Source organism: Vicia villosa, unplaced genomic scaffold, assembly GCF_029867415.1.
Source record: "Vicia villosa cultivar HV-30 ecotype Madison, WI unplaced genomic scaffold, Vvil1.0 scaffold7, whole genome shotgun sequence".
NCBI lineage: Eukaryota > Viridiplantae > Streptophyta > Magnoliopsida > Fabales > Fabaceae > Vicia > Vicia villosa.
Genome location: NW_026706810.1, coordinates 1,099,206 through 1,126,063, shown reverse-complemented (window position 1 = coordinate 1,126,063; position 26,858 = coordinate 1,099,206). Strand labels below are relative to the sequence as shown.

Genomic DNA, 26,858 nt, shown 5'->3' with positions numbered 1-26,858 from the left:
TCTATGGAAATTTGGGAAGCCTTTCTGACCCCAAGGTTGTTTTATCATCGTCTTCGACCATCAAAAAGTCAATGCGTTCTCGTATGCTACCAACCAAATCTGGTCTCGAGACAGTTTGGGCTGGTGCAGGTAAAACCCAAGTGTTTATATGATAAAAGGAACCATTTGTGCTTCCATACCTTGCACCTGACTGAAAAGGAGTGTGAATCAAAGATCAACAAATATGTTGGCGTCACCAATATTTCTCCTATTTCCTTCGAACCTGCCTTTTACTCCACACCAGACTTTCACCATTGGTGGACGGATTACTATACTTCACAAATCTTTGACGCCGATAGTCTCACTCAAGAACTAACTACAGCTTTTGATGATGTGCAAGAGAATTTCCACAAAGGTACCTCGACTCATATTAAAGAAATCCAAGCTTTTCAAAAATTCTTTGAAACTATCTATCGGCCTGATGATCTTAGTCGGACCATTCGTGAAGCTGCAGTTATTTTACGCGAAAAGTTTTCCGCCAAACTGGATAAGTTAAAATTGCCCTCGCATGTTCGACCAGAACTACGCTATGAAGTGGCTTTCAAACTTAATCCTCCAAAATTCCCTCCACTACCAAGTGCGAATTTTGGTGTGGCTCTGAGCCCTCCTTTTCCAAATTGGTTTGTGTGTGGCAACGTTTTAAAAGATCTTCAAGAAAGTACTAAAAAACGTGTTGATCGAGTGGTTCCGACTAAGCATCCCCTAGATACTTTCAAAGGGCATCTTCATATAGATCTTGAACATGTTCGTGTCTTGACCCCAATACCTGAAGGTTTGGACTCAGACAATCTTTCGACTGACTTTTCTTTTTTCTGTTGATATACTGATTCCAGTCTCAACTACAGCCGTTGCTCGAAGAAAGAAGATTAAAGAAGTTCCTACACAGAAGGACTCTGGGGCATCTAAAAGTAACAAGCCAAGTGAGAGTGATTCCATTGCCACCAACAAGAAACCCACGGTACATACCCATTTTATATCATTAATCTCATATAATCTGTGAGTAGTGCTTATTTTACTCAATTTTATATTTCCCAGAATTCGAAACCCCTGGTAGGTTCGAAACGACAAGTCTCTTCAACAGTTGTCTCAGATGATGAAGACAAATCTCCTCCTCGTACCAGGCAAGGCCATAGAAAGAGACAGAAAGCTATTACTCCTTCGGGAAAAGAGAAAGGGCTAGGTTCCTCCAAAGTTGCTTCTCCTAGCGACAAGGCGTCTTCTGAGGAATCACCTTTAAAAACTGCCAGTAATGCCTTCGTTGTCGAAAGTCATAACTCAAGTCCAGACAATATTCCACCCAAGGTATTTGGGTTTCAACCCAAAATCATCTCATAATTTTAACTACATGATTAAGTTAACATCTTACCTTGTCATTGCAGGATGATACTGGCACTGCTACTTCAGGTCTTAAGACTTACAATCTCACCATTAATGTCGATAAACCTCAAGGTAATCATAACTCTTTCACTTTCATCGATAAACTTCTCAAGGCCTTATCGTTCTGACCAAGTCTGGTTTGTTTAATGCAGATATTTCCCAAAATAAATCCCATGTTCTCTCACCAGTTTTTGAAGATGCCAGGCCTCTTACCACCATCTTACCTAATGAGCCAGTCGAAGAAAGCCAATCCACTGACGAATCCCCAGCTACTCATCAAGATAAAAACCTGGAAGAAAATCATCCATTCTCAGGTAGTGACAACGTGAATCCACAACCACATGGTAGTGAAGATACTGTATCCGAACAAGATGCTATGGAGGAAATTTCTAAACCAGATAAACAAAATCTGTCGCGGGGAAAAATCGTATCTTTTTTTGGGATGAGACACCTGATGCCTTCTTTGGGCTCGAGTGCTCAAAAAATGATTTTTCTTTTGTTCCGACCAAACTTTTTATTGTTTCCAAAGGAGGAAAAGGAAAAAATCTGCAATAACCTAAAAACAGATGCAAAGCCCAAAACTAAAAGCAATGCACAAGTGGGGGAGAGATTCCGGGTAAGAGGGTTGGTTATACGAAGGGAAGGTATTAGCACTCAACGTATCTATAGTACTCTATAGGTTTCTTTGTTTTGTTTTTTTTTCATCCTTTGTGGTGGAGGTTCTTGTGAAATAGGTGGGACCTAAGGTGTTTGTTTGGTTATGCTCGCAAAGATCATCGCGATCCCCTGCATACATATCCCTTAGAGGGAATCAGAGCATCTGTAGCTCGGGGTCTACGGGTGCTAAGGTTTGAATGGTTTAAGAGAGAAGTTTTGCTCGCCAAGGATACGACCTTGTGCCTACGTATTCTCAAAGGGATGTTGAGAAAGTCAGAGCAATCGTAGTTCCCACTTATGCTAGTGGAAGCAAAGGAAAAGAGACAAATGTCATCTAAATGTTCGATGTATCTAATCTATATCATCACATACATCAGTTTGTTTTTTGTTTGAAAATCTTTTCATTATAAGCCCTGGGTTGTGCCACTTATGGCGCTTAGAATGATAAAGATATTTTTTTTGTTTAACCAGCCTTGTGGCAAAAACTTTCAATGAAGTCAGCCTTGTGACAAAAAGTTTTGATTAATCAGCCAGCCTTGTGGCAAAAGTTTCAATGAAGTCAGCCTTGTGACAAAAACTTTGATTAATCAGCCAGTATGGTGGCGAAACGGTTTGATTGATTAGCCAGCCTTGTGGCAAAAAAAGTTAAGTTGTTTGATTGATTGATTGATTGATTGTTTGTGATGATATAGAAGAGGTACTCCTATCATAGAGATGATAAATGTCTAATCTCCTAGGGTATTTGATTTGGATATTGGGGATGCTTATAAGAAGCCCGTGGGTCCTTGTACGAAGCCCAAGAGGAGGCTATCCGAGGGTCCTTGCATTGTAAGCCCAAGAGGAGGCTATGGGAGGGACAATCGAGGGTCCTTGCATTGTAAGCCCAAGAGGAGGCTATGGGAGGGTCACTCGTTTGTACAAAGCCCAAGGGGAGGCATGATATAGTTGGTTTGAGCTCTTAGAGCGATTTCACCGGGAAACCATACTCTATGTCCTAACCTAAACTAGGGAGATTCTTTGCACGAAGCCCAATAGGAGGCTATGGGGAACCTAGTGTTGTACTAAGTTGAACAAGTATATATATCACAATCACAAGTATGAACAAGTACAAACAAATATGAACAAGTACATGAACAATTATGAACAGTTATACATATATATGACAAGGTGTGTGTATATAATGGAGTTTATGAAGGAAATATACCTGTAAGCATGATCCATTTGTATACACGGGGCTCGGGACTTATACTCGGGGAGAGACCCACTTGAGTTTATTCAAAAGCTATGTAAACAGGTATTTACAAAAGGGCTCGGGACTTATACCTACATGGAGGCCCATGGTATTTTTGGGAAGATTTAAAGAAAACCTTCACTTTTTGATTTGTTATTCGAAGTTAAAAAAACAAATTGAACGAGATATATACAAAAAGGCGTGTGTACAATGAAATACCTAATTTCATGTACAGGAATGAGACTTATACCTATGTGGAGGCCCCTGTTTTATTTTATAAAACATGGTTGATTGTTTTGTTGTTAAAAAAACTGTTTGAAAGTTTGTTTTGAAAGAAGTTTTTTTTGTACAAAGAAAAAGAAAAGGGTATGTACAAAAGGGGCTTGGGACTTATACCTACATGGAGGCCCATGGTATTGAAAATCAATTGATCAATCCAAAAAGATTTAATCAATGGTTTATTTGTTTTGAAAAACGGTGATCGTCTGTTTTAAAACGGTTTGAAATTTTGAAAGAAATCAAATTAATCAAGATAAACAAAAAGATTATACTTAATTAACACCTAGATGACTAGGGTTTGATCACAAAATATTTACAAGTGATTAAGTTTGAAAAATCAAGTGAAAAACAATATTTAAAAGTATTAAAAACACTTAAAACATGTCACTTTATACTTAATTAAAAAATGTATTAAATAAATATATTTTTTGTGATTTTTTAGATGTTCATAAAATAGATATATTAAATGATAAGTGTGTAAAAAATGAAGTCAAAATGAATTAATTTGATGGGTTAAATTAATTGATGAAGTTGTGAAGAAAATAGAGAAAAATAGTGATAAAAAATTAGGTTTTGTCTTCCAAAGGGCTTGAACCCACGCCCTTGTGTTTACCACTCAAAAACATTGCCAACTGGACCACGCACGTGGTCTGTTTAACATTTGTAACAAACCAATTATATTTTTGAATCAAATTCTAAACTCAGTTTCAAAATCTGGCGCCAAGAACACAAACCCAATTCAAATTTGAAAATTCTGAAAACTGAATTATTTGGAACGAGTGAATAGCCTATCTTGCTCGATTTTTCACCAGGAACATGATGGTACCATTTAATTTCATTTATTTTCACTCTAAGGGGGTCAATTTTCTGATGAACACGAAGAACCCTAATTCTATGATTCATTCTGAAATCGTGTATGTGCAAGTTAAGATGCAATTGATTGAGGGTTAATGATCCTCATAGGTGCAGAAACAAGATGGTATGCTCACATTTCATTTATGATGCGTGCAAGTATGAATTTGAAGTTCATGAGGCTTACCTTCAAAAACGGCCAAAGTGGAGATTGAATTTTGAGCTGGAGGTGTTACAGAAGTTGTTGCTTGATCTGAACAGCTTCAATGATGTTTATAGAACATGTCTGGATGCTTGGAGTGAATTGAAAACATCTGGATCATTCCATGGAACCCGATCTGCAGTAGAACCAAGTGTGAATCGAGCTTGATGATTCTGAAGTTTTTGATTGATGATGGGTGTTGGGATAGTTCATATGTGATGTATATAAGGTGTTGGAAGTGTTAGTTTGGACAGAAATGATCTTGAATGGATTTTGGCATGATAAGGCTCTCTTTATGCAAACATGGAGGTGAGATGATGATTCTGAGTTTTAAGGTGTTTTGGGGCGTGTGAGTGGATCAAACACATCCCATATGATGTTTATGAGATGTTAGAACCATCACTTTGGCCATGACTTCAAAGATTTGGAGGTTGAGTTTTCTATCTCTTTGAAAACTATGAAACTTGCAATTCAAGAAAGGAAGAGAAAACCTATGATTTGTGAAGTTTTGGTGTGAGTTTGAAGATGATTTGAACCTCTATTTATAGGCCAAGGATTCTGAATGCAAAGCTCTTGCAAGTTGATCAAGAAGTGATGATTTGGCTTAAGAGATAAAATGGAATCTTTCACATTAAATGCAAATGGTTAAAAGTGACTTAACCATGGTTATTTTGCCAAGCTTCTTATCTCTTTCCATTCTGATCTCAAATCAGAAAATATCTTCAATTATTGCATCTATGCATCATTACTTGGATCATTTGGCAAAATGGTTCATAACTTTGGCAAAATGACTTGAAATTTCAAGTGAAAAGTTCACTAGTGTCAAAATTCAAAACCATGGCTACACTCCATATTTTTTCATGCTCTTGGACATTTTGGAAAGCTCATATTACACACTTCAAAACCCTAGTTGAAAGTTTCTTCAAGACTTTTAAGGAAATGGGTGAAAAAGATCCATGAACTTTGAAGAAAATGAAGTTTTAAGTGAAATTTTCAAAAGATACCAACTTTGAAACTCCATATCTCTTAAATGGTTGATCTTTTGGAAAAAAATTATATGTGACAAAGTTGTTCATTGGATCAAAATCTCCAACTTTCATGTTGGAAGTTTTTTTCAGTTTGTAGGTGAAATTTTGAGAAATTCCCTTCCAAAGTTTGGAAAAAACCATTGAAAAACACTTAGAATTTTTCTAAGTATGGAAAGTCAAACTTTTGACTTTTTGATTCTTGATTGATTTTCTTGATTTTCCTTGATCAAATGACTTCATATATCATATATTGATGATTTGAAACTTCAAAAGTCATGGTTGACCAAAATTCCAAAAAGTCAATGGTGATCTTGTACAGTTGACTTTTTCAGACGGATCACGTTTCTGGAGATTTCAAATGAACCAGGCTATCCTTACCAAATGAATGGTATGAATGGATAATATTGAGGTATTGGAGGATATTGAGCCATGGTTTGAGTTGTGGCACCATGTTCTGATTAAAAAGTCAGTTATTCAATGAATTAGGTCAAAAACCCTAATTGTCGACCTGATGAAATTGATGATTGTGGATCTTGAATTGAGACACAATTTCCATTGGATATTGTCATAGGGATTATTTGAAGATGATTGAAACCTTTGATTGACTTCCTGGGGATTTTTAGGGTTTCCCAAATGTGATCCCTGATTTTAGTCCCTGATAGTTTAAAACCCTATTCTGATGATTTGAAATTTCACTGTTGATCAATCCTTGTGTAGGAGATGTCTTGAGCCAATGGATTAGGTCAAAATGATGCACTTGGGGTCTTGAGGTCATGTCCCAAGTCATTAGGTCAAATCCTGAGCAAAAGTCAGGGGTATACTATCTTCAGTCAAAACCCTGATCTGGTTGGTTCAGAGCCTTTGAGCTTGTTGAAATGAATCTCTGAGGACCAAATGTTGATTGTTGATGAAGATGATTCATTTGAAATGAAGGGAGAACAAAACCCTAATTGATTGTTACTTGTACTGATGAGTGATTTCCTGATCAAATCCTGCTGAGTCACAAGTAGCAAACACAAGCTATGCAATTTGTTAGAGATGCAAATGATGCATATGCTATGATATGAGGTGGTATCTTAGGTCAAAAATTGGGGTATGACAGATGCCCCTATTTAAGTTTCTTCAACCTGAGACATGAAGATTGAAAATCTTCGTTTTGATAGGGTGGAAGAGACTTAAATATCAGAAGACGCGAATTTTGGACCTAAGATACCAAAATTGCGAATGATGCAAAGATATTTTTACCGAGGGATATCAAACTGACTCCACTGGGGACAAGAGATCGAGAAGGATGGTTCAATCCGTTTTAGGAAGAGAATCTGTTTTTTTCTTTTCGGGAAAGCAAGTGTATGCTTCACCGGGGAATGATAGCTTTGTAAGAAAAGCTTACCTATCGACATTACCGACTATCTGCACAGGGATAGACTTGTTAATAATGCGAAGGTGAAAGGTATGAAACTGTATTACCGACTATCAGCATGGTGATAGACTTGACAAGGTAAAAGAGTTTCAAAGGTTCGGTTAATATTACCGACTATCAGCATGGTGATAGACATGTTTAATAATATAACCAGAACACAAAGGTTACCGACTATCAGCCTCGTGATAGCGGTTTTGAAGACATGATCAATTATCAGCCGAGTGATAAAATGATTCTGGAGACTTTGCTAGGGAAATTACTGGTTATTCAGCCTTGTGAACAGTAATAAGGCCCTGATTGTCAAATGGTCTTCATGATTGATTTCCTTGAGAGGAAAAAAGCTTTTGAAAGAGACATAAGCTGCTCGGATGATGAGGCTATTGCTTATTGTCTGTTTTTCACGATTCTATTTGAGGAATCGGAACTTGAATCTTTGGTAAAGACAGGGTTCTAACCAAGAATGAATTGGAAAGAAACAGTCAAACAAGACTTTGTACCCATGAGGAATGAACTCAATTGGGGATTTTCTCCTTTGTTTTGAGAGGAGAAAACTAAAGCAACCTTCTTCCACGAGGAATGATCTCAGTGGGGAACTGGAGAAAGAAGATGTTCTTTCTGCTTATGGGTGACAACCTACTGGAGAGATGACATGCCCGTACCTGTTTCTTTTTCTTCTTCTTTTTTTCTTTTTTTTGCTTTTTCTCTCTCTTTTTTTTGGGATAGATATATCCTGAACAAGTGATTTTAGGCAGACATTTGAAAAATGCAATGATGCATAAATGATGCAAATATGTATGAATGATGAATGTCATGAATGTCACTTGCATGCTAACAATACTGACAGACAAAGAAGTATACTGGAGAGGGACCGACGTCGCAATACAACCAGATACTTGGCAAATGTTCTTCAACACGGTGTAGATAACACAGGTGATGAACGGTGTTGCGTGCTTTAAACTTCTCTGAGGAAGATAAGCATCTTTTCTTATTGAGATGGAAGAGCTTCTTCACTGGAGATAGAAAATTTTCGTCACTGGGGATAAAAGACCTTCTTCACTGGGGATAGAAGAACTTTTCCTATCATAATCTTTGATTCATCCTATGGAGATAGCTGTTGATGTTCCTTCTGTTGTTCACAGCTCAAAGGAAAGTTTCGCTTTTATTTTGAAAAAGGAAAGTAAATTCATTTAAAACTCTTTTTTCTCAAAAGTGAATAACACAATTAAAGCGTCATTTTGCAAGCTAAAAGAAATTAGAGATTTCAAACAAATGGGCACAAGGCTCGAATTTATTTAATAGGATGGAAATCAGCTAAAGGCGTGATTCCATGGAGTATTTACAAAAGTTGGAAATGGTAATTATGCGGAAAAGGCTACATTGAAAGCAATAACCACTATTCCCCCTAACAACTTTGAGTTCCAACTGTGCTTGTCGCTTCAGATTGGCGATGATTTGATCGTAGATCCTTTGATGAAAAAGACTCCTCAGGTGACGAAGTACAGACTGATGCAGTTACTTTGTCATTATTCCTTAATTTTTGCCTAGATTGCCCTTTCAGGTTTTCAATCTACCAGGATGAAATTTTTTCTGTTTTTGTCTCTAATTTTTTCCTGGACCGCCCTTTCGGGTTTTCAGTCCACCGAGACGCTCATTTTTGCCTAAGTCGCCCTTTGCGGGTTTTCAACTTACCGAGCTGTTCTTTTGTCTTTTTTAGACAAAGTATTTCTTGACTGCATCAGCATTCACAGGATGCGGTAGTTCATCACCATCCATGGTTGCAAGAGTCATGGCGCCGCCAGAAAATGTTCTTTTGACAACATACGGGCCTTCGTAAGTAGGAGACCATTTGCCCCTAGAATCTGGTTGAAAAGACAAGATCTTTTTAAGCACGAGGTCGCCATCTCGAAATTCACGAGGTCGAACCTTTTTGTTGAAAGCTTGTTTCATCCTTGCTTGGTATAACTGTCCATGGCATAGAGCAGTCATACGTTTCTCTTCGATTAAATTCAACTGATCGTATCTGCTTTGACACCATTCAGCCTCTGATAACTTAGTCTCCATGAGGACTCTCATTGATGGTATTTCAACTTCTACGGGGAGCACAGCTTCCATGCCGTATACTAGAGAAAAGGGAGTTGCCCCTGTTGAAGTACGCACTGAAGTACGGTACCCATGTAAAGCAAATGGCAGCATTTCATGCCAGTCTTTGTAAGTGGCGACCATTTTCTGGACAATCTTCTTAATGTTCTTGTTGGCAGCTTCAACGGCGCCGTTCATTTTTGGTCTGTAAGGAGAAGAGTTATGATGCTCAATCTTGAATTCCTCACACAATTCTTTCATCATCTTGTTGTTCAAGTTTGAACCATTGTCAGTAATGATCTTGCTGGGAACACCATATCGGCAAATGATGTTATTCTTGATAAACCTCACAACCACTTGTCTTGTAACGTTGGCATAAGATGCTGCTTCAACCCATTTGGTGAAGTAATCAATTGCCACTAAGATGAAACGATGACCGTTTGAAGCTTTCGGTTTGATCATTCCGATCATGTCGATACCCCACATGGAGAAAGGCCATGGAGATGAGAGAACGTTGAGTAGAGTCGGTGGCACATGGATCTTATCTGCGTAGATCTGGAACTTGTGACATCTCTTCACGTGTTTATAATAGTCAGATTCCATTGTCAACCAATAGTATCCTGCTCTTAAGATCTTCTTGGACATTGCATGCCCATTTGAATGAGTTCCAAAGGACCCTTCATGCACTTCATGCATTAACATGTCTGCTTCGTGTCTGTCCACGCATCTGAGCAAAACCATGTCGAAATTTCTTTTGTATAGCACATCTCCGTTCAGGAAGAAACTTCCAGAAAGTCTCCTTAGTGTTTTCTTATCTTTGTTTGATGCCCCAAGTGGGTACTCTTGAGTTTGAAGGAAGCGCTTGATGTCGTGGAACCACGGTTTATCATCGATGACTGCTTCAGTTGCAAACACATAGGCGGGCCTTTCAAGGCGCGTAATTCTGACTGTAGGCATATCGTTCCAATGATTGACTTTGAACATGGAAGATAGAGTAGCCAAGGCGTCTGCCATTCGATTCTGATCTCGAGGTATATGATGCAATTCAACCTTGTTGAAGAAAGTCAAAAGACGTCTTGCATAATCTCTGTAGGGAATCAAGCCAGGGTGGTAAGTTTCCCACTTGTCTTTGATTTGGTTGATCACGAGGGCTGAATCTCCATATATGTCTAGGATCTTGATCCTTAAGTCAATGGCTTCTTCGAGACCCATGATACAAGCTTCATATTCTGCGATGTTGTTGGTACAATCAAATAGCAGTCTGGCAGAGAACGGGATATGAGAACCCTTGGGAGTGATGATGACTGCCCCAATTCCATTGCTAAAAGCGTTTACTGCTCCATCGAAAATTAGGCCCCATCTTGATCCAGGCTCAGGACCTTCTTCAGGTAACGGTTCGTCACAATCTTTCATCTTTAAGTACAAGACATCTTCATCAGGAAAGTCAAACTTGAGAGATTGATATTCATTAATTGGCTGATGTGCCAAGTGATCGGCGAGAATGCTTCCTTTGATCGCTTTTTGGGCACGGTACTCAATGTCATACTCAGATAACAGCATTTTCCATCGGGCAATCCTTCCTGTTAAGGCAGGCTTTTCAAAGACATATTTGATCGGATCCATTTTGGAGATTAACCAAGTAGTATTGTTGATCATGTACTGGCGGAGACGTTTTGAAGCCCAAGCCAAAGCACAACACGTTTTTTCGAGCATGGAGTAACGAGACTCACAATCTGTGAATTTCTTACTCAGGTAATAGATGGCATGCTCCTTCTTACCGGTTTCATCTTGCTGTCCAAGCATACAACCCATGGATTCTTCCAACACGGTAAGGTACATGATTAACGGTCTTCCTTCAACCGGAGGAATCAATATTTGTGGTTCTAACAGGTACTCTTTGATACTGTCGAACGCTTTCTGGCAATCTTCAGTCCATACAACCCCTTGATCTTTGCGGAGAAGCTTGAAAATTGGCTCACAAGTGGCAGTCATTTGAGAGATGAATCTAGAGATATAGTTCAATCGTCCGAGAAACCCTCTTACTTGCTTTTCAGTTTTTGGTGCAGGCATCTCTTGAATAGCTATGACTTTGTCGGGATCTACTTCGATACCTCTTTGGCTGACAATGAAACCCAAGAGTTTTCCAGATCTAACCCCAAAAGTACATTTGTTAGGATTCAAGCGAAGCTGATATTTCCTTAGTCGTTGAAACAACTTCAAAAGGTATTCAATATGTTCTTCTTCTGTGCTGGACTTGGCTATCATGTCGTCCACATAAACTTCAATTTCTTTATGCATCATGTCATGAAAGAGAGTAGTCATTGCCCTTTGGTAAGTTGCGCCTGCATTCTTCAATCCAAACGGCATCACTTTGTAGCAAAAGGTACCCCATGGGGTGATGAAAGATGTCTTTTCCATGTCTTCGGGAGCCATCTTGATCTGATTATAACCGGAGAACCCGTCCATGAAGGAAAAGACGTTGAACTTAGCGGTGTTATCAACCAGCATGTCGATATGCGGTAATGGAAAGTCATCTTTTGGACTGGCCTTGTTCAAGTCACGGTAGTCAACACACATTCTGACTTTGCCATCTTTCTTCGGAACTGGCACTATATTGGCCAACCATTGAGGATATTCTGAGGTGACAAGAAAACCTGTGTCGAGTTGCTTTTGAACTTCCACTTTGATCTTGTTAGCCATATCAGGGTGAGTCCTTCGCAATTTCTGCTTAACTGGCGGACATTCTGGCTTCAATGGCAAGTAATGCTGAACAATACTGGTATCCAACCCAGGCATGTCTTGGTAGGACCAGGCAAACACGTCAACATATTCTTTGAGAAGGTCTGTCAACTTACTCTTGATATCAGCATCAAGCAGCGATCCAATGGTCACTTCTTTTTTGTCTTCTTCAGAACCCAAGTTGATCTTTTCTAAAGGCTCTTTGTGAGGCAGAATGGCTCTTTCCTCGTGCTTAAGTAATCGAGAGATCTCGTCCGGGATCTCCTCTTCTTCCTCTTCTTCGGCTTCGAACACAGGAAACTCAAAGTTGGGAGAGGGCATAGGGTTATTGCATTCAATGGGTTTATCAATAGTAAATCTGCACATATGATTTATATTTATTTCAGAAAATTTATGAATGCAGGAGTGTATGCAGATTTTTTTTGAAAAAGTTTTTTTTTTTTTATTTTGGTTTTTTAGGATTACCATTTCCAGAAAAAGCAAAAATAAAACATATAATGTAGGGAATTCAAAGTGACACTTTATTTATGATTCATTTTTTTGAAACAAAGCCCTAAACACAAACTCATTTGTCTTGGGCAGGACAAAGAGGGAAACTTTTAAAACAAAGCCCTATACACAAAGTTATTTGGGCGGAACATTTAAAAGCAAAGCCCTATAAAACATCTCTCTGCTTTGGGCAAGGCAGGAGGTCAAAATAACAGCGAGGTGATTACTTTGAGCGGCGAACAACATTCGGAACGTCGACAGCTTTCCAGTAGCAACGAACTCCTCTGTGTATTATGTATTCAGGAAAATTCTCCTCAGAATTATCTTCAGTATTGACATTGACCGCTGGTCGAGCAGGATTTGAAGGTCCTGGTTTGTCAACCTTGTTCTTTGTAGAGTTGAAACGGTCTTCTTCTACTTCTTGAAGAGCATATGATGAGTCACAATCTTCAGAATTTTCAGGATGTATTTCCCAGTCTTCAGGATGAAGAGACTCATTGTCAGCGACACTTTCCGAGTCAACTGCGGGGCCATCTTCCTGTGGACCTCCGATTTTTTTTAATACCGGGCCATACCTCTGATCTGTAGAGATACGTGAACTGACTCTTTTTTGTCGCTTAATGCTTTCGCATTTTGAAAATTCACAGAGTCGCCACCGACCTTTTATTTTATCCAATTAAGGAAAGGTTTATAAAAGAAACAGAAAAAAGACCTTTAAGAAATTCTGGGTAAGGGGGTAGGTTATACAAAGGGAAGGTGTTAGCACCCTTTGTATCCATGGTTATCCATGGGCTCTTAAGTTTGCTTAGCTCACTTGTTTTTCGATCACTTTTCAATTGCTCTGAAATTGCTCATATGTGGTTTCAAATACTTTTGTAATTTGAATTTTGTAATGATCCGTGTTTGGATGTATACAAAATGCTTGTTTATCTTTCGAAAGATGTTTTGAAAAGAACGTTAACTTTGTAATAACCCGTGTTTGGATGTATACAAAGTGTTGTCTTTTTTGAAAGTTTTGAAAAATCAACAGTGTATGAGAATTTTGTTTGTTTTGATTTGAGCAAGCAAACTAGGAGGTCTACCCTGAGTTGTAAGGTCTTTATCCTATTTCCTTTAAAAATCTATCCTTTCACCGGATATAAAAGCAAGGTTCGATTTTGTACTCGAAACAGTAGAATTTGACTTTGATTTTGAAAGAATGAAAAGGATTACCTGAAGAGGTGCAAGTGTGATTGTGATTGGATTCAGATATTTATCTTTGAAGTTAGTGATCTAACGGTTCAATTTTATCTTTGACATACACGCAGTTTATATGTATGCTGGAAAGTAAAATGCGGAAATGTAAAGTGCGGAAAGTAAATCTACGCTATTACATCGATTGTGCGAGAAATGTAAACTAGCCTATTTACATCAATTTGACATCCTATACATTTATCTAGGAATTTAAATTGCAAGAAAAATAAAAGGCATGTTTTTGGAATTTTTATGATTGGTTTTAATTATAATTAATGCATGATTAATTAAATTAAAATGAAGAAAAAAGATGAAAATAGATTTAAACCTAGAAATTAAGTTTAAAATATGTACAAAATATTTGTCAATTAATTTCAAAACAAAACTAATTTTTTTGGGATTTTTGAAATTGATTTAAGTTAATTAAAACATAATTATGTAAATAATTATACAAATAATTAAAACTTAAAGATAAAATTATTCAAAATATGTACAAAATTAGTTTATAATATATAAACAATATTTAACATAAAGAACAATTTTTTTATGATTTTTTGATTGGTTAGAATAATTAAGAAGCAAATATATAAATATATACTAATTAATTATGCAAAATATTAAAATTTTGAAGAAAAATAAAATATTTTTTTTTCAGAAAATAATATATTATTTTAGAAGTCTAAAAATATTTTTTGTGTATTTTTTGGATTTTTAAAACTATTTTTAATTAATTTAACAAAGAAATTAAAATAAAAATAGAAAATAAAATAAGACAATGATCATGTGTGGTAATTAAATGAAGGTGCATGGTGTAGCTACGTTTTTGATGCGTTGGATGGAGAATTAGTGGAGATCTATGGCCCAGATTGAAGTCACATGGCACACGTGATTAGAGGTGTAGCATGAGATCATGCTGACTTTGAGAGTCCAGCGTGGGACCCACGTTCAGTTGACTGGCGAATAGAAAGACAAGGACAGGCCACGCGTGCAGTCAAAGGGTCCTCATCACTATTCATCATCTTCTTCAATTTACCTATGGAATTTGCTGCGGATTTTCCTACAACTTTACCTGCGGATTTTGCTTCAGATTCTCATGCTTTCAAAAACCTACAAAAATGGTCATTAACAAAAACAAGGGGCACCCAGGTCGACTTAAAATGACCTCCTGAACACGATGGTGGCATTAGTTTTGGCTAAAAACGCCTGCATCATGGGATTCGAAAGTTCACATATTTGGAACCTCAAGAATGGCACATGTGTATTCTCACGTTAAGACTTACATGTAAGGGTTCAAATCTTCCCTAAACCATCTTAGCAACTTGTTAGAAGCGTTAGTTGGCGTTAAAACATGCTTAGTTATGAGATTCGAAAATTAGAAAAGTACATGAATATGTAACTTTTTAAAGCATGAGTTTTATGTACATGTAACCATGAATTATGATCTTAACTTACTATATTAGATCCCAGGAGATGATTGGAATGATTGGTTTGTATTGATATTGATTGGAATATTGAATTTGAAAATTACAAAGTGTATGGAAATTTTGAGAAATTTGATGAGTTTTCTTGCTATACTCTTGCTATATTTCGTGGGTGTCTTGGCTCTTTTTGTTTGTGAAATATGCAGCTTCATTTATAGGCCTTGGAGTGCTTAAATTTGAAGCTAAAAGCAATGATTGCTTTTGTTGAATTTTGACTTTCAAGCTTGGAACTCAAGCAACCTTGGCTTGCTCTTTCCTTAGCCTTTCCTTGCAGCTTTCTTGCTGCATAATTAAGCCACATGTGTGAGCTTTTAGCTTAGAAAATAAGCTATGATTTATCCTTCCTTTTTTTCCTTTTTAATTTAATCTTAAATGATAAAATTAAATCAAAAAATGGAGAAAAATGATGTGGGCTTTGTCTTGGTCGTGGGAGGCCCATAACATCATGGAAATGATGTTTGAATGCTGAAAACTTGGCCCCATTTGGAAAAAATACATTTTTGAGCAATGTTGATTTCATGTATTTTCCCAAAATTTAGCCAACTTCAACAAGGTGTAAATCCTTCAATTTTTGTCATATGAAGGAGATCTTGCACTTTTTGGAAACCTCAAAGAGTCCTCTAACCAATGCCTTTGGTCTCATGTCAAAATGATTTTTGAAGCTCCTTGTGTGTCCTTTTGAAAAAAGTGTCTTTTTGTTGACTTTGAAAATGACCTGTAATGTCTTTGATCATATTTTTCAAATGGTGAATCCAATGACCATGGGATCAATGGCATTTGAAAGATAATTGAATTTCCTTCAAAACAAGCTTTGGTTTGAATTTTTTGGATGAAGGATGAGAGAGTTATGATCAGTCAAAGTTGAGTTGACTTTTCAGGCAAAAACCCTAATTTTGAATATTAGGGTTTTGTTGATTTTTGATCTTTCCTTGATGAATTATGATCATCCAATGATCAAATGATGAATCCTTTGACAAAATATGGACTTTGACAAAAAATTTCATTTTTGACTGTCTGTTGACTTTTTTGGTCAAACGGGTCGTCTGTTGACTGTTTGAGCTGCTGACGGTGCGTCTGAGTGAATTGAAGTTTGAAAATTTGTATGATGGTACTTTGAGATATATGGATGTGTATGAAATCCATTTGAGCTCTCAAAAACTTGTTGCTCCTGTAAAAACAAGAAAAACCCTGATTAGGGACTGTTTGTGTAGGAGACAGTTAAGCGTACCTGATTTTTGTGCAGTGCTGAGTTTCTGCTAATCGCGTGATATTCAGAAGACTTCTAACACAAAAATCTTGGAAATTTGAATTGTGAAAGATTGATTTGATTGATGGTACAAAACACTGAGAATTGTACTGCCAGCAGTTTGGCTGTCGACTGACTATTCAGGTATTGATGTAGCAGTTAGAGTGAAAAATCAACAGTCAAAGTTAATTTTCTTTTTTGTTGTTTTTTGTTTTTGTTTTATGTGAAAAATGAAAGTTTATTTACATGACTTGTTAGAAAAACACAGACATAATAAATAACTAATATTTACGGTATGCGGGCAAAATTACCGATGATAACCCTGAAAATCATTTAATGCACAGAAATAGGAATATTTGACTGGCAGAAAACACACAAAATATTATCTTGGTAATTAAGCAATATTATGACAAATAGTACAACATTTAATACTGACAGTACAAATATCACATACTATATTGAACAGTACGACGAATAAACGGTACATTTAAGAAATAAGAAATACGGCAAATTTTAAGAATGACGATTAATGACCCATGCTATGAACAATAACATGTAGATGATTGGGAGTGCAACCATTGCAGGTCCGCACTCTTCAGGACTATGCAGGCAGAAGCAAGTCATGATCACCGTAGCAATGGTGATGACTGTAAGAAACAGTGTCTCTATCCACTTTGCCATTCTTGTCAGGGAAGAAGAGAAAATAGATATGAGATAGGAATTTGAAAGATGAGTTGGAATTTGATGTGAGATTTTATGGAAGGAAATGAGAGGTATTTATAGAATGGAAAGAAGGAAAGAGACGTTGGGGAATGATGTGATTCCGTACAAAAGGAAAATTTGAGTGGAAGTAAGATTTGAAAGAAAGTGTATGATAGTGTTGAAAAAAGAGAGATTTGATTTTTGAAAAAGAGATTTGAAAAGATTTTTGAAAATAATGGAATATAGTACAAAAACTAGTGGGAAACAAAAGATAATAATAATCTACTTGTTACCAGTACAGTCTGAGTTTCCTGATTCTGCGCCTGCAAAAAGATTTAACTCTGTACCAATTGTGTCAGTACCATTTATCTGTAAATAAATAAATAGCATGTGTGAAGTAATAAACAGTATTTGGCGTTTTGCGTAAGAATAAATTCAACTGCAAGCCAAATTACTGTATAAGAAAAATTTTAAAAACTAAGTATTTCATATGTCAGGATATTTGTTGAAATAAAAATCCATGATTATATGAGACCCTTAATTTTCAGATTGGAGTTTTCTTGAAAAATATGTGGGCAAATTTTGGGGTATAACACTTCCCCTTCATCTTCAAAAATGGCATTTATGTGATAATAACCACCTTCAGGATTATAAACCTTGGCAGGTGCGTTGAAGCTGAAATCTTCAGTAATTTCAGGCTGCTGAGAAAATTGACAGGGCTGATAAGCCTCTTCTGGTTGACTATTATATTCAAAGGAATCTCCCCATCCAGTTGTTTGGATATCTTCAATCGCAATCTTTGAACTTTCAGGTGCAGTATATTTCACCATATAATCAAATTTGCCACTTGGTTGTCCCAAGGTATCCCATATTTCTGCAGGAACAGGCTCAGTTTCATTGCCTTTGGATTTCTGTGACGGAGGATATGGTTCTTCCTGAGATATGTATCCCGAGTCATTGAGATAACATTTCCATTCTTCTTCATCATCGGAGAGACCTTCTTCGATGCATTCTTCGATAAGGACATTAACCTCTTGAGGAATTGGATTGAGGAACCCTCCACTAATGAATGTTTCTTTGATCGGACGAAGGGTTTCATCCTTCTTGGTGCAGTTTGAGAATGTTGGTGAACATCCGAGACCTGCTCTAGTTTCATTCTTGGTAGGGATCACAACTTGCCCCCAGCCAGCGGTAGTTCCATCTTTTACTACTTTCACCGCCTCTTTGTAAGAAGAGATTGATGCTTTCTTCTTGGAAGATTCGTCTTCTAAAGAGAGACCTTGGAACTGAGTTCCTTCCACATCATCGGCACTAATGAAAGAGAAATTGGATAAATGACTCACCATTAAGGCTTGTTCTCCACTTATCGTTACCAATTTTCCATTTGTTACAAATTTTAACTTTTGATGGAGCGTAGAAGTTACTGCCCCTGCTTCGTGGATCCATGGTCGTCCTAACAGGCAGCTATAAGCAGCTTGAATATCCATTACCTGGAAGGTGATTTGAAATGTATGTGGACCAATTGTCATGGGAAGGTTGACTTCTCCGATAACAGATTTTCGCGATCCATCAAATGCTTTGACTACCACACCACTGAACTTCATAGGCATTCCTTGGTAGGATAAACGAGCAAGAGTCGTCTTTGGCATCACATTCAAGGAGGATTCGGTGTCTACCAACACATTAGACAAAGAGTCTGACTGACAGTTCATAGAAATGTGCAAAGCAAGATTGTGATTTCTTCCCTCCTCGGGGAGTTCTTCATCACAGAAGCTTAAATTGTTGCAAGCTGTTATGTTAGCTATTATCCCATCAAAATGGTCAACAGTCACATCATGATCTACAAAAGCTTGATCCAAGACTCTCATCAGGGCTTCCCTGTGAGCTTCAGAGTTCAACAGCAATGAAAGTATTGAGATTTTTGAAGGAGTCTGCATAAGCTGATCCACAATCTTGTATTCACTTCTTTTGATAAGCTTCAAAATTTCATCAAAGTCAGGATTGACATTGGTTCCACTGGATTGACCAACATCAGTGTTTGTATTACTGACAGGAGTTTCCTCAGGATTCCCCACTGGTGTATTGATAGGATTTTGCCCGGTTGCAGGAACAACAGGTTGCTTTGGAGGTAGTGGAGTATACACACGTCCACTTCTTATTACTCGACTCACATCAGCGATGTTCACGACAGATGAAAGAGTAGGTAAAGGAACTTCTTGTCCATCCTTTATCATTGTTGCATTGTAGTTGTATGGAACTGCCTTGTCAGAGTCATAAGGAACAGGTCCAGGTAGACAAATGATCATAGGAGCAATAGGAACCTTTGGCTTGTTGTAGGTAACTTCTATGCGCTCAGGCATGTTGAAATGAGGAACGATGATGTTAACTTTAGGCATTTCCGAGTTGATATCTGAGACTAAAAGCTCATGCGGATAACATCCTATCATGTTAACTTCATCTTCATTCCTATTTCTGTAGATCTGAATAGTACCATTATCTAGCAAGACTTGAAGATCTCTTCTCACAATCGAACATCCGTGAGGATCTACACAACATATGCTACAGGAATCGTAGTGATGCTGGCGAAAATTCTGCCCTCGACAGAGAGTGGCGTGCATTTGTACCAAATCTGCTCTTGAGAAATTGATATTATAGACTCGATATGGACCGGGACATCCATACACCATGTTTACAACATGCCCTCCATGGTTGGGCAGTGGATTTGCTTGCACATTTAGATTCAAATTTCTGAAAGAGAGAAGATTAGATCTAACCAACCTCTGAACTTCATATTTCAAAGCTATGCAATGCTCAAGATCATGGCCAGGTGCTCCTTGATGATAAGGGCATGAGACCTCAGCTTTGTACCACCATGGGAGTTTCTCAGGTACTGGTGGTGGTGCTTTAGTTTGAACAAGACCTCTCTCAATCAAAGCAGGGTACAATTCTGTGTAGGTCATTGGAATCGGATCAAACTGTGGAGCTTTTTGCACACGATTATGATTATTGTTGAACTGCTGAGCCTGTTGTCGAGGCTGTTGTTGTTGAAACTGCGGGGTAAATCCCGGATTCGGCGTTGTATTAACGACTGGTGCGATAGCAGCTACTTGTCGTTGATGATTGACATTTCCTCTTGGCCTCCCTTGGGATACCATGTCAACACTTTGTTCTTTCTTCTTTTGGAAACCACTTCCGAACTTTTTGGTTCCGCTTGAAGATCCACCTTCTTTAGTTAGACGTCCGGTTCGGACTCCTTCTTCTAGACGCATCCCCATGTTTACCATTTCGGTGAAATCACTTGGAGCACTAGCAATCATGCGTTCATAATAAAACGGGCTGAGAGTATTCAAGAAGATCTTTGTCATCTCTTTTTCTTTTAACGGTGGATTAATCTGAGCAGCAGTTTCTCTCCATCGTTGGGCATATTCTTTGAAAGCTTCATGGTCTTTCTGAGCCATGGATCGGAGCTGATCTCTGTCTGGAGCCATGTCCGAGTTGTATTTGTATTGCCGGACAAAGGCCTCACCTAGGTCGTTGAAAGTCCGAATATTAGTGCTATCCAAACCTGTGTACCACTTCAGTGCGGCACCAGTCAAACTGTCTTGAAAGTAATGGATAAGCAACTGATGATTATCTGCATAAGTAGACATCTTTCTGGCATACATTACGAGATGACTTTGTGGACAAGAACTACCTTTGTACTTCTCAAAGTCTGGGACCTTGAATTTAGCAGGTATTTGTACACTGGGAACTAAGCATAGCTCTTGGGCATTCTTTCCAAACAAATCTTTGCCACGAATAGCTTTGACTTCCAGTTGAATCTTGTTGAATTGTTCTTGGAGATCTTCCACAAGGTTACGCTGATTTGTGCTATCACCTTGATCATGATAAATCTCATTGCCATCATAAGGAACAGTGTGAACCGTAGGGGTCGGAACTGTCATAGTGGGTTGAGAAAGTGCCATAGTGATTTGGGAAAAAGTTACCCCTGAATGTGGAATAAACGCCGAACCTTGTGCAGCAGGCGCTTCAGTTGTGGTTGTTTGAACCCCAGAGAAATTATGGCGGAAACCTGCACCAAAGCTGAAAGGCGGGCCCCAACCTTCTGGCATGGAGAAAGATGGAATGCTGAATGCAACTGTAGAAACTGGAGTAGTGACTTCAGATGTTACTGTTGCTTGACTGTTAGGTGGCGGCGGCTGATTCTGTGCGGCCATTAAAGAGTCAACCAGAGTAGTGAGACTTTCCAATTTTTCTTGAAGGGTGGTCACTGTACCACGAAGCTCAATATTCTCTTGTTCAGAGTGTTCCATTACTCTTCTTCTGCTTGAACGAGTATTGTATCTGTGATCTGATTGCGAGCGCGGTCGAGAAACTTTGAGACGCGACAGCTTGACGATCTAATGGAGAAAGATCCAAAAGATGAGACTCTATACAACAGACTCGATATGCAGAATGATGTATGCAAAAAGAAATTTATGATTTTTCCAATTATTTTAAGATTATTTTCTTGCAAACATTTGAACACAAATTATTCTTTTATTGAAATAATGGGAAATGTTACAACATTGGAGCATAGCTCCTTACAGAAGCAAATGATAAATGAAAATCTAAACAATCCTAAGCATCTTCATCAGACGAAGAACCAAATGCATTATGCAGCTTGAGCTTCATGATTTCTTTCCCATAGTAAGCTTTCAACTCGGCCTTTTCAGCCCTCAGCTTGTCAACAACATTCTTCCAATTGTCAGGCATCAGAGCGTTGCTTGTCGAGGCTTCAAGATTTTTCTTGCTTTCTTTGATGTACCTCCTGATTGCGGCGTCTTTCCGACGGATCTTCTCATCTTTACTCATGAGCCATCCATCTTGATAATAGAGAGTTTCTTCGTGATCTTTCACTCGTTTCTTCAACTTTCTGTTTTCCACATCAGTTCTTCGAAACTTTTCTTCCCAAGCGTCTTTTTCTAACCTCATCTTGGCTAAAGTCTCTTGGTATTCTTCTATAGTGGGAATGTCGGGCAATTGAGATACTGCAGGGAACATGGGTTCTTCATAATCATAAGGCATTTGAAACTCCTTTGCTCTTTTCTTTACCCAGCAGGTGTAGGCGTTCGTGGCAATGCAATTTCTTATCCCACCTTTTTCTTTTCTTCGGACATCGTACCAAGCCTTCACCATTCTTGTCTTCAACCTCTGAGGATCCTCTCCTTCTTGGTAGAAGTAGCTTTCCACTGCAAGACCAACAGGTTTAACTGAATTTGCATACCCGAGCTGTCGTCGGGCTAGGATTGGATTGTAGTTAATTCCTCCTTGTGTACCAATGAGGGGTACGTTGGCGAACTCTCCACAACTATCAATGGTTTTTGTGCCGCAGCGAGCCAAGGTATACCAATGAATATCATTATTAGTAAGAGACATAAGCCTTTGAGACCAACGCAAACCTTCTCGGTTTTCCGTGAAAGTAGGAGACTCAGGTAAGTGTGAAACAATTCATTTGTACAAAAGAGGTGCACAACATACAATGATTCCACCACCTTGGCGATTCCTATGATGGATAGAGAAATACATGTCACCAAGCAAAGTCGGAACAGGATTTCCAATCAGAAAGATCTTTATGGCGTTGATATCAACAAAGTCGTTGATGTTGGGAAACAGAACCAACCCATAGATGAGCAAGGCTAGTACAGCTTCAAAAGCTATCATGCTACCAGTTTCAATGAAATCAAAGGCTTTCTTTATTAAAAACTGCGAAGTCAAACCCGGAAGGTTTCCTTTGGTAGTCCAATTACTTTCTACTTCAGATTTCTTCAAGTGGATACCTGCTGCAATGGCTGGTGACTTAGGAATGGCTTCTAAACCATTGAAAGGTATTTTGTCAGACACAGGAATACCCAAAAGATTGGCATATTCTTCCAAGGTTGGTACCAACTGATAGTCTGGAAAGGTGAAACACCGGTAGACGGGATCATAGAACTGAACCAGAGTTTTGAGAAGTCCTTCATCAACGTGAGTGTTCAAGATAGGCAAAAGCTTTCCATGGCTTTTCCTAAAATCGGAAGGATCTTGTACAAAAGATGCTAACTCTTTCAGTCTTTCCACATTAGGCTCTTTGAAACCGTATTTCTTGGTATGCCTTTTTACCCACTCCATCACTTAATCCTATAATGTTTGCAAGGAAAATTTCTCTAAATATTTTTGGAAAAATCATGTTTTTATGGAAAAAGATGGGTTTTTTAATGAATGTATGAATGCATGGATGCGTGGATGCCACATATTCAAACATGGTAAAGCAAACATGGTAGTTCAAACATGGTAACGCAAACATGGTAATACAGACATGGTAATACAAATATGGTACACACAGGTTCAAAGGTCCAGCGTCACGAGCATGAGGTCAGAGAACCAAACATGGGATAGTACTAGGGTTTATCACCTGCAAAACATGTTCTACTGATACGTCAGAGTCTACATTTTTCTTTCGGATATTACCGGCTTTGCACAATTAAACTTATGAGCCAGCAATATTCTCAAGAAAAACTCGTCTGAGTGTGGTTCTCCGCATGACAACTAATCCAAGTCTTCACCTGAATAGTTTCTGCACCACAACCTAATAAGGCCAGGATGGGTTGGGGTTCTACAGCCAACTCAGCTTCTACAGTTCAATGAAAGCAATAATGTCTTCGCAATTAAACTTGCTAAACATATACTACCAACAAGGAACCTCCACTGAGCGGAAGGATTCTCATGCTGACTTTTTAAGGACTGACTCCTTGTATGAAGTGGCTTTCAAACTTAATCCTCCAAATTCCCTCCACTACCAAGTGCTAATTTTGGTGTGGCTCTGAGCCCTCCTTTTCCAAATTGGTTTGTCTGTGGCAACGTTTTAAAAGATCTTCAAGAAAGTACTAAAAAACGTGTTGATCGAGTGGTTCCGACTAAGCATACCCTAGATACTTTCAAAGGGCATCTTCATATAGATCTTGAACATGTTCGTGTCTTGACCCCAATACCTGAAGGTTTGGACTCAGACAATCTTTCGACTGACATTTCTTTTTTCTGTTGATATACTGATTCCAGTCTCAACTACAACCGTTGCTCGAAGAAAGAAGATTAAAGAAGTTCCTACACAGAAGGACTCTGGGGCATCTAAAAGTAACAAGCCAAGTGAGAGTGATTCCATTGCCACCAACAAGAAACCCACGGTACATACCCATTTTATATCATTAATCTCATATATTCTGTGAGTAGTGCTTATTTTACTCAATTTTATATTTCCCAGAATTCGAAACCCCCGGTAGGTTCGAAACGACAAGTCTCTTCAACAGTTGTCTCAGATGATGAAGACAAATCTCCTCCTCGTACCAGGCAAGGCCATAGAAAGAGACAGAAAGCTATTACTCCTTCGGGAAAAGAGAAAGGGCTAGGTTCCTCCAAAGTTGCTTCTCCTAGCGACAAGGCGTCTTCTGAGGAATCACCTTTAAAAACTGCCAGTAATGCCTTCGTTGTCGAAAGTCATAACTCAAGTCCAGACAATATTCCACCCAAGGTATTTGGGTTTCAACCTAAAATCATCTCATAATTTTAACTACATGATTAAGTTAACATCTTACCTTTCATTGCAGGATGATACTGGCACTGCTACTTCAGGTCTTAAGACTTACAATCTCACCATTAATGTCGATAAACCTCAAGGTAATCATAACTCTTTCACTTTCATCGATAAACTTCTCAAGGCCTTATCGTTCTGACCAAGTCTGGTTTGTTTAATGCAGATATTTCCCAAAATAAATCCCATGTTCTCTCACCAGTTTTTGAAGATGCCAGGCCTCTTACCACCATCTTACCTAATGAGCCAGTCGAAGAAAGCCAATCCACTGACGAATCCCCAGCTACTCATCAAGATAAAAACCTGGAAGAAAATCATCCATTCTCAGGTAGTGACAACGTGAATCCACAACCACATGGTAGTGAAGATACTGTATCCGAACAAGATGCTATGGAGGAAATTTCTAAACCAGATAAACACAATCTGTCGCGGGGAAAAATCGTATCTTTTTTCGGGATGAGACACCTGATGCCTTCTTTGGGCTCGAGTGCTCAAAAAATGATTTTTCTTTTGTTCCGACCAAACTTTTTATTGTTTCCAAAGGAGGAAAAGGAAAAAAGCTGCAATAACCTAAAAACAGATGCAAAGCCCAAAACTAAAAGCAATGCACAAGTGGGGGAGAGATTCCGGGTAAGAGGGTTGGTTATACGAAGGGAAGGTATTAGCACCCAACGTATCTATAGTACTCTATAGGTTTCTTTGTTTTGTTTTTTTTTTCATCCTTTGTGGTGGAGGTTCTTGTGAAATAGGTGGGACCTAAGGTGTTTGTTTGATTATGCTCGCAAAGATCATCGCGATCCCCTGCATACATATCCATTAGAGGGAATCAGAGCATCTGTAGCTCGGGGTCTACGGGTGCTAAGGTTTGAATGGTTTGAGAGAGAAGTTTTTCTCGCCAAGGATACGACCTTGTGCCTACGTATTCTCAAAGGGATGTTGAGAAAGTCAGAGCAATTGTAGTTACCACTTATGCTAGTGGAAGCAAAGGAAAAGAGACAAATGTCATCTAAATGTTCGATGTATCTAATCTATATCATCACATACATCAGTTTGTTTTTTGTTTGAAAATCTTTTCATTATAAGCCCTGGGCTGTGCCACTTATGGCGCTTAGAATGATAAAGATGTTTTTTTTGTTTAACCAGCCTTGTGGCAAAAACTTTCAATGAAGTCAGCCTTGTGACAAAAAGTTTTGATTAATCAGCCAGCCTTGTGGAAAAAGTTTCAATGAAGTCAGCCTTGTGACAAAAACTTTGATTAATCAGCCAGTATGGTGGCGAAACGGTTTGATTGATTAGCCAGCCTTGTGGCAAAAAAAGTTAAGTTGTTTGATTGATTGATTGATTGATTGTTTGTGATGATATAGAAGAGATACTCCTATCATAGAGATGATAAATGTCTAATCTCCTAGGGTATTTGATTTGGATATTGAGGATGCTTATAAGAAGCCCGTGGGTCCTTGTACGAAGCCCAAGAGGAGGCTATCCGAGGGTCCTTGCATTGTAAGCCCAAGAGGAGGCTATCGGAGGGACAATCGAGGGTCCTTGCATTGTAAGCCCAAGAGGAGGCTATGGGAGGGTCACTCGTTTGTACAAAGCCCAAGGGGAGGCATGGTATAGTTGGTTTGAGCTCTTAGAGCGATTTCACCGGGAAACCATACTCTATGTCCTAACCTAAACTAGGGAGATTCTTTGCACGAAGCCCAATAGGAGGCTATGGGGAACCTAATGATGTACTAAGTTGAACAAGTATATATATCACAATCACAAGTATGAACAAGTACAAACAAATATGAACAAGTACATGAACAATTATGAACAGTTATACATATATATGACAAGGTGTGTGTATATAATGGAGTTTATGAAGGAAATATACCTGTAAGCATTATCCATTTGTATACACGGGGCTCGGGACTTATACTCGGGGAGAGACCCACTTGAGTTTATTCAAAAGCTATGTAAACAGGTATTTACAAAAGGGCTCAGGACTTATACCTACATGGAGGCCCATGGTATTTTTGGGAAGATTTAAAGAAAACCTTCACTTTTTGATTTGTTATTCGAAGTTAAAAAAACAAATTGAACGAGATATATACAAAAAGGCGTGTGTACAATGAAATACCTAATTTCATGTACAGGAATGGGAGTTATACCTATGTGGAGGCCCCTGTTTTGTTTTATAAAACATGGTTGATTGT

At 38.4% G+C, this 26,858-nt stretch overlaps 1 protein-coding gene across 1 annotated transcript; it reads left to right on the top strand.

Moving 5' to 3' along the window:
* Positions 1-71: 71 nt before the first annotated feature.
* On the top strand, positions 72-24,802 carry LOC131643128 (uncharacterized). Its single transcript, XM_058913283.1, has 7 exons — positions 72-129; positions 873-997; positions 1,075-1,341; positions 1,419-1,488; positions 24,132-24,256; positions 24,334-24,600; positions 24,677-24,802. Exons 1-7 carry the CDS (start codon positions 72-74, stop codon positions 24,800-24,802), a joined length of 1,038 nt encoding a protein of 345 aa, XP_058769266.1.
* Positions 24,803-26,858: the final 2,056 nt, after the last annotated feature.